Genomic DNA, 14,720 nt, shown 5'->3' with positions numbered 1-14,720 from the left:
AGCCTTCAGCAAAGTAAGAAAAATGGTGTCACTCCTCTGTCTGAAACCTTCCAATGGCTTTCCCATGACATGGGTAAAATCCTAAATCTTTTCATTGGCCCTAACTGATTACCACTAATCATGCTCCTAGTTGATTACCATTCTCCTCACTCATACCTCCCAGTAGCATGGATGCTCCTCAAGCAAAGCCCCACCAAATCTTTGTGGGATTAAGTGCAATTTCCTTACCCTGGAAAATTCTTCCCTAGACATCTGCATTGCTGTGTATCTGATGATATCTATGTGTTTGCTCAGAGTTCACGTCTGAGAGCCTCTTCCCTGAACACATTATTCAAAACAGCGTCTATATCATTCTATCTCTTGTTCTTTTTCATTTTTCTTTGTAATACCTTTTTACCATCTGAAATTTAAGTGTGAGTGTGTGTGTGTGTGTGTGTGTGTGTGTGTGTGTGATGTACTCTCCTACCAGAACTAAGCTCTGTTTTGATCTACATAGCCATAGCATCTCAAACTGTATCTAGGAGATAAGTGCTTAATTAATATTTATTGTGTGGATGAATGAATGACCAATTGAACCATACCTGACCTTAAATCTCTTTATGCTTCAAGTTTTTATCCACTTTCCCTCCCTTCTTTTTCCCAATTTTTTATCTATACTCCAAACTTCACTGCTTATCCAGTATAACCTAGGATCTGAGTGCCAGGTTTTGCCCATTTTCTGGCCCTACATTCTTAACTCTCTTGGTGGCTTGTCCTTCTACTACACACCTAAGGATCAATCTAAAGATGGACTTCCCACATCTGGACTAGAGACCACTGTTATGAAAGCCCCTATCCACAAGGAGTAAGAACTCTGCATATACATGGCCTCCCATCTCAGCCAGTCTCACTGCTGCCCATCAATCCTTCCTTGGGTTCCTTATCAGCTCCCTCCATTACTTCCCACACAATCAATTTCAAACCTCCACCACTTTCTTCAGGTTTCCTACTCCCCTTTCACTTAGCAAATGACATCACCTCCCCAGAAACAAAAGAAAGGTTATTAGGTCAGACTTCCTTGGTTTCCTCCCTCACTGAGGAACAGCCACGCACATTCTCACCTCCTTCCTGGCAGTATGGAGGAAGGGTGTCCCTCTTCCTGTCCAAAGCTAACCTTTGATCACTGTCCTGTAACTCAAGTCATCCACCTTCTTAGGGATTTATCCACTTACCCCCTACAATTCTTTGAATTCTCTTCTAATTTTCCCTTTCTGCACATAAGTATCTCTATCATAAAACAAATGAACACATGAGACTAATATACAACCCTGGACTTTATGTCTCTCCCCTGCCACTGTCCTACCTGCCCCTTTCTCTTCACAGCCAACTGTTTTAGAAAGAGCTTAAGTTATATTTATTGTCCTCCCACATCCACTACTTAACTCTCTTCAACCTATATGTTGCCTACGAGCATAAAACTGCTCTCCCAAAAGCACAGAGGACTTCTTAACTGAAAATTCATACAAATTATTGGACCTTGTTAATTCAATACCAGCATCCTTAACCTCAAAATATTTGTCTCGTGAAATATAATTTCTTCTTGATGTTCTTTCTACTTTTCTTGGCTTCTTCTTCCCAGTCCCACTTGCTATTGACAGCATGATCCAAGAAAAAAAGTCTATGTGATGTAGTAGTCAAAAGCCTGGGCTCTGTCGTATTCAGTTCAAGACACCACAGCAACAGAAACTTAACAAGATTGTCTAAACATCAGAAACTTACTGTCTCACAGTTCTGGAGGCTGGGAAGCCTAGGATCAACATGGTCAGTTTCTGGTTAGGGCCCTCTTCTGGACAGAAAAAACACAAAAAGTGGAAAAAAGATCAGGAAGGAATAATGTTACAGAAGCCAAGAAACAAACATTCTAAGATTAAGAATATTCTATCTGATCAGGGCTTCATCCTTACCACCTTATTTAACTTAATTATCTCTTAAAGGTCCCATTTCTGATATACTGTTACATGGCAGGTGAGATTTTTAACACATAAGTTTGGGGAGGGAGGATAGAGTCCACAGTAACAAACAATAAAAAACTATAAATATAATATGATAAAACTCAGTTGTAAGTAACAATAACTTGCAAGAATAAGAACTCTTAATAAAGTAACAAAATTAGACACCATGTGAAACTATCAGGATAAAAAAATTAATATAAATATATAAAACATAGTTATGAAAATGAAAAGGGAGACACATAATTATAATAAGAATATTAAATAGTATTTCTTCATTTCTAAACTATTTGCATAATTAGAAAAATTTGAAAAATAAATTTTCATAAAAGGTGAAAATGAGCCGGGCACAGTGGCACACACCTGTAATCCTAGCAGCTGGAGAGGCTGAGACAGGAGGTTTTGGCGAGTTCAAAGCCAGCTTCTGCAAAAGTGAGGCACTAAGCAACTCAGTAAGACCCTGTCTCTAAATAAAATACAAGATAGGACTGGGGATGTGGCTCAGTGGTCAAGTGCCCCTGAGTTCAATCCTCAATACCACCCCCCCCAAAAAAAAATGTAAAAATGAAAAACTTCAGCTGAAAAAAAACACAAGAATAATTACAAATCTAACTTCCTATGTTTGTTTATCACTTAAAGCATTGCCATCTGTATCAATTAAAATATAGGCTAAAATGCTATACAACAAGACCAACAACACAATGGCTACAAAAAAAAAAAAAAAGAGGAATTCATTTCTCTTTCATGACAGTACAGGCACAGACAAGTGGTCCAGGGAGGGAGATAGCTCTGCTCTGCAAGGTCATTCAGAGACTAAGGTCCCACATGTCTCATCTCACCTCTCCTTGGGGCACCACCACTGCTGGCTAGCTCACCAACACTTCATGGATAGGAAAGGAAATGGGCAAAAGAGTACGACAGACAAGCAGCTTTTTTTTTATTACTAATTTGCTTTAAAAGTAGCATATATCACAGCTCCACTCTCACCCTACTGCCAAAACTTAGAAACTGGCTTAGTGACTTTATCTAGCAATAAGGAGCCTGATAAATAAGATTTATATATAGAGAGAGAGGTGGGTAGGGTAGGGGGGACCTACATGCCTAGCTAAATATCAGAGGTGGGAGTGCATCCTTCTTCCCCCTATGCAACAGTCATCTCCTTTCACGTGAGTTAATTGGAAGTTCCACTCATCACTGGAATCTGTTCAAAGTCTAGAATCTCTGAGTGATGACAACCCTCTTTAACAGGTATCCATGTGGCTCCTTCCCTATCCAGTGACCTATAAATTAATAGAGAAGCAATCTTTGCTATTTACTATCATCATCACATCCAATACTCAGTGGTCAAATACAATTAAGTTTTACATTCTGAAAAGAATACCAAATACCTTATTTTATCAACAATGAAATACTGTTGGAAAAGAATTGCAAAGAATCCATGCTCCAGCAGAATGTAAGTTTTTTGGTTAAATTCAGGTTCTGGTCTCTGAAGGGAATTTCCTTGTCCATTTGTCTATAAGAGCCCTGTCTTGGCCACTGAAAGATTCTTTTCTTTTCCGTTATTCTTTCTGGCCATATATGAAGTGGACACAGAAGAGAACGTGCTTCAACAGTGAAGCAAAGATCCAATTGCCTACTTCCTGCTGGTGCAAATTTGGGAGCTAAGGATTATTGACTACTAAGTGTCAAACAACATCACAACAACACAGGCTTTTGCAAACCAAACGTTTTGGATTTTTGACAACATAATCATCTCAAAAACTCAATATGTCTGTCTGTCTTCTGTCAGGGCCACATGAAAGTAACCACAAGTAAAGATTTTGTTTGTCATAGATATTAAACTTGTCAACTCTATTTTTTATTTTCTGGCATCAGTGGCAGACCTATCCCTCTTTCTCTTGATTTACAGCTAGCTGCCTTGAGGTCATCTGATTCACACCAAGAGGATTTTTCCACCTCAATGACATCAGGGTTGGCCATGTGACTTGAGATGTTCCTTCGTACCAGACTGATTTCAGGCTTAGTCATTTGGCTTGCTTTGGCCAATAAAACAAAAACAAAAGTAATAAGTCACTTACAAGAAGCTGGTTCTGCTACTTCTCTTTTTCCTGTCACAAAAATGGTAATGTCCCCCTGCCCAAAAATGGCAGTGTTTCTTCAGTTTAAATCTTGGGTGTGACAGAGGATGTGGAACATAGCCACAGCCAACATATCATGAGTAAGAAATACACCTTTATTGTTATAGGGAATTAAAACTTTGTATTTGAAACTGTAGTTTTTACTTAGTTCAACTGACTGGTTCAGGTGAAAAAGCAAATCCTTACTTCAGTTTCTGCCTGGACTAGCTTCCAATAGCTTCCAAGGTTGAGCCAAGAAAATCTAGCAGAAGGTTTTTGAGAATGACAAGCTTACCTCTTACTGTCTGGCACACAGGAACAATTTTTTCCAACCCTGCAATGCCCCACATTACAGTCAGTTCAGACTACAGACCATGGGGAAAAAAAGAAACTTCAATAGCTATAAACTACAGAATCCCTTTGAACTCTAAATACAAACTAACTGGCCCTTTATACCGCAGTCTGGCTGGGCACAAATAACGAGCCGCCACAAAGCCTTGTAGGTTCAAACAGCAATTCTTTATTCCCCAACTCTCACTGGCACTGCACACACACTCCTCAGGAACACACCCCTTTCACCTGGCTCCCCATGCCCAATCTCTGCGAACCCCGGGGAGAACTCCATCGGAAACTCCAAAGTAGATTCAGATTCAGATTCCCAGAGTCGTATACAACTCAATCAATCCAGCATCACAGCAATTATATACAGCTTAACTCAAATCATCATCTCAATGGTTGCTGGCATCACTTTTCAGCCATTCCCTCTGGCAATATGCCAGGCGTCATTCTGACTCAGCTGTGGCTCTCAACACCTTTATTTGATGCCCCCTTATAGTTCCCGCTAAAGAAGCAAGCAGACTCTACTGGTATTAGCAATCTGATTCTTTCTAACCACTTCCCTGGAGATGTAGACTGGATAGAGAAATTGATGCCTTATAAAAATTATCAGAGGTGACAGTTTCACCAAATATTTTACCACTATACAATTAAGGGTCAGTGGTTTTTTGACTTTTTTTTTTTTAAATGTATGTCAGCCAACCACTTAGCCAATGCCATGCATTTAAGCTTTTTATTATGCAGTACCCCGTTTCAGGTACTAAATTTTGGCATTTTATAGGGTATGGGTTAAACAGTTGTAATAAAGTGATACCAAAATACAATGGCTCAAACAAACAAAAAATGTATTCTCTTTCATGAAACAACATGGAGATACCCAGGTGGCTGGGGGGAGAGCAAGTAGTAGTTAGTTTTCTCCACAAGGTCATCCAGGGCTGATATCCTCAGGACAGGGCTTCTATTTGAGTTCAAGACAGTTGTTGCCATTCCTGTTTGCTGCTTTCCAGTCAATGGGAGAGGAAAGAGAATGGGCAGATGAAATCCAGGACAAGCACCATTAAAAGCCAATCCAGAATTGCATATTTCACTTCTGTTCATATATAACTGGCTCAAACGTAAGCATACAGTCATACCTATCATCAGAAGCAGATGAAACCTAGAGTGGGTAACCATGCTGCCAGCTAAACCATAGGGGTTCTAATTCTAGAATGAAAGGAGGAGGAACTAGATAACAGAGAAGAATTAATCTCTGCCATACCCTCATACAACCTTTCCTCAATAGTCATCAGAAAGCCAATCAGCAACTTCCTGGATTCAGTAACCTTCTCAAAGTCAGTCAGTCTCTAAACTCCAAGCTTAAAATCATCCAATCCTTAAACTGTTTGACTTTTGAAAATCATCCAATCTTAAAACTCCATGCTTCCTCAAAACCTCATAAGATCATGTTTTTTGCCTTCTAGGAGGACAATATTCTCCAAGCATAGTTCTCCCTTGCTTAGGAAGTATAAAATTCAGCTTTGTTTCAGCAATATTGTATGGTGATCTCTTCACATTAATAAATAACATGAGTATTTGGATATGAACATTTTTCTTCACTGAGGTAAGAAAAATATTTGTTACAATAATCCAATATAATGGCAAGTTTGGAGTCTTTGTCTTTTAAGGAAAAGTATAATTCTTCTTGCCCAATATAGATGCACACTAGCAAAGGTCAGACTCCTCCTCTCCCTTCCTCCAAAACCCATAATTTCATACTATCTATGGTCCAAATCCAACCAATGGATGTACAATACGAAACATTACAATATCCAACCACTAAAACCAAGAATTGAATAACATCAAATAATCTTTTTAAAACTGCTTAAATATTTAAGTATATATTCTTTTTAACCTAATGAAAATGCTGTCTAGCTTGGTTCTTTAAAACCTGAAACCTAAATTCAAAATCCTATCTTGGATTTATTCAGGCAAACTAATAAACACTTAAGTTCCCCAACCTAGGCAATAAAATATTGATCACCAGTTCCTAACACCTCACAAAAATGATGTGCTCAATTAGAGTAGAATAAACTCTCAATGTTTCAGGAAGAAAATAAAAACTGTATTATTATCATTTACTCTGTTGTTAAAGTCAAGTCAATCTGAGGTTTAGGTTATAGTGGAGAGAAACAGCCTCAAATATGATATAAACAATGGCTACCCAACTTATCACATTTTCTAAAAGGATTCAAAATAGAAAATGAGATAAATGGGAGGCTTAACTCTTGAACAAATCCCTCTGTATCAGAATAGCAATGTCAGTCCTACCATGCAGGCCACCTGCCCTAACTATGCTCAAAAAAACAGCTGAGAGCTATCTCTTAGACTACTTTTGGATTCAGAGGTCTCAAAAAAATATATTCTAAATAGCAAATAGTGCTATCTTATGGTGAAACAAAACTCAGTGAACTTCCACTGAGTTTCATATCTGAGCAGTATTTCAAACACACAATTTACCAACTGATTCAAGTGGCAAATTAGACTATGTGCCCAGAAACCTATTTAGTCATGTAATCATAGATTAGATGAATTTATACAGAAATTGTCAATTTTAATTTTTTTAAGAATACCTCAAGAGGCAGAATAACTCAATGGAAACAGTCAAAATTACATTATGAGTTGGGTGACCTTGAATATACTATTTAGTCTCCTTAAACCTGCTTTCTTATCTATACAGTGGGAATAATTACTCTATTGCATAGGGTTTTTAGGAAGATTAAATGGGATAACAAATAACTGGTGACTTTAAAAGGGTGAACCTATCTCCAAATCCTAGATCTGCTCTTGTCACTAACTTGCTCCAACAATATGGACAGTCATTTGACCTATGTCTGTTTCCTTATCTGTCAAATAATGAAGATTATGTAAGCCCTACATATTTTATAGGGTGTTTGTGACAATAACATATGAAAACTAATATAAAAAGGATCTTTGAAAAACAACCAAGTTACTAACTATAAGATAGCTAATTCAGTATCTACAAAAAAAAAAAATTGAAGGAAATTCATACTAGCAACAACCCAAGACTGTATAATGTCCAAATTAAATTAATTTTAGTAAAAAGATTTTTTTTTCACAGTTAAAAACAAACACAAAAGCACTAGATACAATGACAACCAAAAATACTTAAGGTTATTTTAACTAGTTTCAAGAATGTTTTTCTATGCAGTAAATGAATCAAATTCGCCTAACTATCCAACAAACTAAAAGCAGTACAACAAAACCTTTTGTTCCAGTTCCCGCATTTGCCACTTAAAACTACCACCTCCACTGGGGAAAGCAGAAAGAGTGAATGGAAGAAGGGAGGGAAAGAGGGAGACAGGCAGGAGAGAGAGATAAAAAGAGAATATAACAGAATATAAATATAAAATAAAAAGAGAATATAAAAGAATAATGGTTTCAATCTTAAATGTCCCCCAAAGGTTCACGTGCTAAAGGTTTGGTTGCCAGCCTGTGGCCTTCCTGGGAAGAGGGTAAACTTCAGGTTATGGGGCGTAGTGGAAGAAAATCTGGTCATTGCAGCATGACCTTGAAAGGGATGTTGGAACCTCATCCTCTTCCTCCCTCTCTCCCACTCTCTGTTCCCCAGTCACCATGAGGTATGTAGATGTCTTCCATTGTGCACTCCCCACCATGATGTACCACAGACCCAAAGCAATGGGCCAAGAAACAATAGACTGACCCACACTGAAACCCTAGGCCAAAAGAAGTCTTTCCTAACTTATAAGATTATCTCAGATATTCTGTCCCAGTGATAGAAACATAACACAGGAAGGGAGCAGGATGTGAGGGGAGAGGCCTGGAAAGGAGGAGTGAAATAAAATGAAGTGTTTAAGAGATTATACAAATTATCAACATCAACAGCACTGACGTTTTAAACTGGTTAATATTTATTTGGGATGGAATAGGGTATCTGATGAATTCTAGGATGTTTAGTAACATTTCTGGCATCAACTCACTAGATACCCAACACACAGTTGTGACAATCAAAGATGTCTCTAAACATTGCAAAATCCCCAGGGTAGGCTGGATGAAACAAAATTATCCTCGTACCAGTCTAAATTCATAATACCATATTCCAATATTTATCTCACATTTACCTCCCTACAGACTGGTGGCTCAGAATGGAGCTTGAAACTAGCAGCTTTGAAACATAAGAACCAAATAAACAAATGCTGCCTGTGGGAGGGCAGCAACTTAAAGAGAACTCCAGTTATAGTAGGTAGCTAGGGTTAATCTATGCCTTCCATCGACAGGAAAGGGATAACTTTTTTGTGTTTAATACTAAGAATTTGCTTTTGATTATTCTTTTGGAATGATAACTTGGTCGACCTGTCACTAAAGCTTAGTCTCACCCAGACTTACTAAGTAGTAGCCATTAGAATTTACATGAAAAAAAATCAAGCCAGAGATCTTAATTTCTAAGAAATTATGAATCACAATTCATAAATTATTTAAATCTATACAAATTACTTAAATTATTCAAACATTTACAGTTTCAAAAATACAAAAACTAGTGTTTAGTTATCACTCCCAATATATATGAGCAAAAAGGTATATGCAAAAGTAAAAGTAACTACCAGAAGTAGAATCTTATGAACTACATGTAACTGCCTGGTATGTTCCATCACTGGCTATACACATTGTTTTCTGTAAGATAAAATTTCCATATATTTATATGATAAATATATAATGAAGATCATGTAAGCCCTACATATTTTACAGGGTGTTTGTAACAATAACATTAAAGGGGTTTTAAATTTTGCTTGTACAAGTATAAATTTTAAAAGAAATTGAATTTTATTCATTATTTAGGATGCTATATTTCACATCTTCAATGTTAGAGTGGCTTCTTTTGTTTTCAAATAGGACCTACCCTCATACCTGCTCTTCTGAGAGCTACCTGAACAATGAAATAATCACCAATCTGCCCTCACTGAGCCTGAACTTAAAATTCCACAAAGCTTATGCAATCAACAGGCCAATAGTTAATTCTACTTTATATATATGGGTATTCTATTTTATATATGGGTATCTGATGTTCTTAAGGAAGCTAATTACAAAAGTGATATAAAGAAATACCAATCATTTCAAGTCCACTGAATTAGGGAAGCTACACAAACAGATTTAAAATTCTGTGAACTACAAAATGAGATGGCACACTTCTACATTTATATTTGTAGAGGGTTCCTATTGGAGCAATGATGAATTTGGTTATTCAGATCAACTCTTCCAATAAAAACTTCAAAAGCTAAAGAAAATATAATTTTGTGTATTATAAGAAAAAAACTCTGAACTTAATTATAAAATCTATAATACTGCAATTTTAAATAATTTTTTAATGGTTCAAATTTGAAATACTCATATTAGTTAATTGTGACAACTGTGTTGAGATTGTGGTATGCCTAAAACTGATTTACAGAAACAAGACACATTAGTGGTGGGGGTCTAGTCTCTAGTTCTACAATGCTCCAGATACAAGAGAGGCAAACTATAACTCCACCTATGACACGTTACCAGATTCCCTTTTTACAACAAAAAAATATATCTCAATGTTAAAGAGTGGATCAGCGAAATTCAAACTTATTCCAATATGTGGAAAGTTGGTGTGGTACACTTAAACTAGCGGAAACCTGCCCAACTGCTTCACACACAGCCCTTCCATCACCCTCTATTATGCAAACTGCAACAAACAGTTCAAGCCAATTCCCTGTTTCACTCTTGAGCCCTGTCAACACTGAGGTAATAAACTGGAAAAACTCATCACTCCACAATGATAGTCAAATATCACAATTTATTTCATTTTGTAAAAATCATATCAGTGCCAAATAAAACTAATGCAAATGTAGTAAAATATGCAAGATTTTGAGTAATTCTTTTGTTGAAAAGGACTCTTGGGGAGCCTTAAATTCTTCCTGCAATTACTTAAGCATTCTTTTGCTCCTTTGCCCTTTTCATGCCCCATCTCTCAAGTCATGGGGTAGGATAGGGGTGTGCAGAAAACCAAAATGAACTAATCAGCATGTACTTATGCATTTAGTCTAATTTTATCCCCACAGGTTTTTCCTCATACTCTGCTCCTCCAGGAAGAGAGCTATGTTATTCATCTCTGAACTCCCAAAACCTAATTAAATGCCTTTCATATAAAGTCATCCTTAACAACTATTACATGACAGGCAATGTATAAGGACTAGAGATGGAGAAGTTAAAAAGAGAGAAACCTTGCCCTCATGGAATCTACAGTGGGGGGACGAGTGGGAAAAGACTGGACTTTGCCTGCAGGAACCCAATCAAATAATGAACAACCTATCAGTACAGCCCCACTCCTTACGTTCTTTACTCCCACTGCCAACCCAGCTTAGATAAGAACAAAAGCAGGTTTTCTCTTCAGAAATATAAATGTGTATCTCCAACACTGACCACTCCCAACTCCACATTCATATTAGTCATCTCATCCATAGGGAGGCAGTCACAGAAATTAACTGCATGTACTCCAAAGCCAGAGAATGCTTGGGGGTGAATCTCAACTTCCCCACTCACAAATGGGGCGAATTAAGGAAGTTTTCTGTACCTTCATTTTCTCATCTTTATAGGAACAAAAATAACTCCTACTGGCTGGGCTCAGTTGTGCACACCTATAATCCCAGCAGTTTAGGAGGCTGGGGCAGGAGGATTGCAAGTTCAAAGCCAGTCTCAACAAAGGCCAGATGCTAAGCAACTCAGTGAGACCCTGTCTATAAATAAAAAAATATATATAAAATAGAGCTGGGGATGTGGCTCAGTGGTGAGTGCCCCTGAGTTCAATCCCGGTACCCCTCCCCGAAAAATAGCTGGTACCATACACAACTATTTTGAGGATTAAACAAATTAATTATGCAAAAGTACTTAAAACTCTGCCTGGAACCCTATTTACATGTACACTATTATTATAACACTATTATTACTAGCTTTTATATTATTATCACTATGTCTAACAAGCATCTAAAGCTGAATTCATACTTTTCCTCCCAAATCCTGTTCTCCACATCCTCTCATTTTAGTAAACTATACCACTGCTCTCCTGGTTGTTCCAGCTTAAACTGAGAATTTATTATTTCTCCTTTTTCCTCCCACTCCACATCAACAAGTCCTGTCAATATGTTTCAAATTCTAACACTTACATCATCTCCACAAATACTCGCCCTAGCCTAAAGTACCACCCATCTGGCCCCCAAAAGGTAAGCAATAGCCTATCTCGCCATTTTTATTTCATTCCTACCTCCTGACTCTACAGTTAATTCTCCATACAAGAAAGCTTAAACTAGATGTCACTTCCCTGATGCAAACTTTCCAGTTTTCCATTACACTTTGGATAATATCTTTACTTCAACACAGCCTACAAAGGCCCCCCCTAACCTAGCAGGCCCTCCATCCTCATCTGTCACGACTTTCCCCCTTTCTTACTGTGCTCTGAACACTCTCACCTTGCTGTTTTTCAACCACTTCTGTCTTGTTTCCACCTCAGAGCTCTGTCCTGAGCTCTGGGGCAGAAAAATATAGTCATATGAAGCATGGATTAGGAAGTCAGATTGCCCAAATTCACAGTCTCTACCACATTTCAGTTGGGCAAATCCCGCATCTTTGTCTGTTTCCTCCTTCATAAAAATGGAGAGAGTGTTAGTTACTTCATGTGATTGTCGTAAGAATGTAGAGTTTAGAACAGTACTTACATATGTAAGCTCTACTAAAGCATTCACTGCTATTATTATCCTTTCCTGAGATGTTATTATTCAAGCTCTTCCCCTCACTCAATAGATTAAACTGTCCCCTCCTTTAAATGGCCTCCCCCGACAGATCCTACCTAAAACAACCTTCCCTGTTCCCCACTCTCACCTTTCTTTTTTTCACTGTACTTATTCCTATCTAAAATTATTTTATGGACTTATTCTTTGATGTCTATATCCCAACTGTAACAGGAGCTCCACTAGGTTGGAGGCTGTGCGGCTATATTTCTAGTTCTGACTCAGAACCTGACTTTTGGATGCACATTTCTCATTCAGGGTAGGAACTGATGCAAATCTCTTAATAACAATATCATACTTAGAAAGCCTTTCATTTTCACACTCATGATCTCCTCTGACCCTTGAAAAAGGAACAGCAGCTATACAATCATCTTACATTTTAGAGATAACAAAGTTTCAGGCTTGAGTGACTTGTTTTTGAACACAAAACTAGTAAATGGTAGAACAAAAATTATAAGCCCTACTTTCTGATTCTAAGGCTCCTTCCAACAGGTAGAAGGTTATTACTCTCTTGAAATGAATTTACAGAAATGTGAGCTCTTAATGTCTTATATAAATACATGCCAATGTGCTATATTCTTCCCTTCAATACTTAACAAATATCTGTCCCAGGGTCTGAGAGTATTATAAATTAGTATTAACTCATCAATAATGTACTAATCCCTGGCAAGAGTTAGCCAAACTATTCAAGTAGTCAGATGGTACGACTGAATATTCCAAGTCAAGAAAGCAACAACTCCTAAAATTCGGTGTAAGGGTGTGAGTATAACATGCTAATTCCAGTATGCAAAAAGCTTTCTCTGCAAAACCCAGACAAAGGGGAGCATTGTATTACCAAGATCACTGTGATAATCCCAGTTAGTTTTTGATTCCTGATCCATCAAATTCTGAGGCAATAGCTCAGATAACCCATCAGACTTAAGAGTCACAGTTAGATGGCTTGGAGTTAAGGATGTGAGGAAGAGGCAAAACTGTGCGCAAGAGCTCTGTCTACCGTGGCCAACGACCATCACATACCTCAAACAGCCAATTACTTTTATAAGCCTGTAGCATTTTCCATGCCTGTGTTATCTCATGTGTTCTCGTAACCTTCCTGGGCCTGTGGGATACAGTTAGGAGGACAGAGGCTGTTTTCCATCCACTGGACACAAAAAGGAAACTGAGGCAGCAGGTGGTTGTCTTAGAACTTGTCCTCAGCGATTTGGGCCCTTGTGGGATCCCACAGGAAACCAGGACATAAAGATTCCTAGTCTCTGAAGGCACTCTCCATCCTCGATTTAACATGTCCAGTTGCAGGACAGAGGAGATGAAGAGTAAAAATCTGAATCCCTTCACTAAGGAATTTGTAAAAGGGCTGTCCATTTTTATGTCCCCCTGGCTCCCAGGCTTTCCCCGCCCCTGGGGAAAAAGGTGCAGACCCTGCCCCGCAGGGTGAGGCCTCGCCTGCCGGCACCTCGGTGCCTCCCTCCCAGAAGGGCGCGCTCCCGCTCTGAGCGGGCACCTGTCCCTTCGCCACGTCCGGCGGCTCTCCTGATCTTCCAAGATTCAAACGCCCACAGCCAACACCGCCGCAGAAATGCCAGCGACCAGCGAGCACCACAAAACCAGGGTGCTGCAAGGATCCTCGCAAACTTACAGTTTTCCTACAGCGTGCGCGTCACGGCGGAGTGACGTCATGGGACCCGGCGTTTGGGAGGTCAGGCAGCCGGGAGCGAGCACTCGCCCCCACGGCTCCGCCCCCACCACGGCTCCGCCCCCAGCGCCACAGCAGGAGAGACGCCCCATCCTCGGCGCCCCGCCCCGCCCCCGGCGCCCCGCCCCCGCCGCGGACCCTGGGCGCCGTTGCTGACGGCCTGTTCCGCTGCGTGCCCTTGGGCTTCGCGGGCGTGCACGCCTAGGAAGCACATCTCTAATAAGATCTTTGCTCAAAGCCTGTTCCTGGGCTGAGGGAATTCAACAGATGGGCACAGAGACCCCCCAGAAACACAGCAAACACGCCGTTGCCTGGGGGTTAGAGCAGGGCGCCAGGGTTCTGATTTAGTTTTTCCACACACACCGCCTTTCTTCCCTCACGTGTTTATTAAAAGTGCTCCACGTGTAGAAAGAGCCTTTGCTTTCCACCAGGTGCTTATGGGTCTCAAGGCGGGTCCTCCACCCGGAGAAGTCAGCTCTCCCATGGGCCTTCGCTCCACCCGGCTCCCAGCAGGCTCCGCCCCAGCCCTCCCTGCCCAGGCTCAGACCCGCCCCCAGCTGGCTCTGTCCCGCCCCCTCGGCTCCGCCCTTCCGGCTCCGGCTCCTACCATCCCCCTCCGTCTGTCATCTGTGCCCATCCGCCCCGCCCTGCCCAGGCGCCGCCTCCAGTCCCTTCCTAAGAGCGTTTAGTTTTTCCTTTCTACTGGATTTCCCGTTTCTGGTCAATGAAGCGCCCTACAGGTCCACCTCTGTTAAGTTTAACCAAC

The 14,720-nt window shown here is 39.9% G+C and overlaps 1 protein-coding gene across 15 annotated transcripts in view; it reads right to left on the bottom strand.

Annotated features, from left to right (window-relative positions):
* Positions 1 to 13,984, bottom strand: part of Znf438 (zinc finger protein 438) — a 194,530-nt gene extending 180,546 nt beyond the window's left edge. For 7 of the 15 annotated variants that reach the window (XM_071599914.1, XM_071599925.1, XM_071599923.1 and 4 more), the window contains exons 1-2: positions 13,898 to 13,919; positions 1,759 to 1,825 (exon numbers count right to left, since the gene is read on the bottom strand). Coding sequence is in view for 5 of the 15 variants with exons in the window: in XM_071599909.1 (XP_071456010.1) it covers positions 1,759 to 1,825; positions 2,352 to 2,412; positions 13,279 to 13,314 (164 nt within the window). In the remaining 10 variants the exon portion in view is untranslated. The other 8 variants (XM_071599909.1, XM_071599911.1, XM_071599910.1 and 5 more) reach the window with 8 other exon arrangements.
* Positions 13,985 to 14,720: the final 736 nt, after the last annotated feature.

Source organism: Marmota flaviventris, chromosome 12 (genome assembly GCF_047511675.1).
Source record: "Marmota flaviventris isolate mMarFla1 chromosome 12, mMarFla1.hap1, whole genome shotgun sequence".
Classification (NCBI taxonomy): domain Eukaryota; kingdom Metazoa; phylum Chordata; class Mammalia; order Rodentia; family Sciuridae; genus Marmota; species Marmota flaviventris.
The sequence above is the reverse complement of the archived record's forward strand: the minus strand, read 5'-3'. Positions and strand labels throughout refer to the sequence as shown.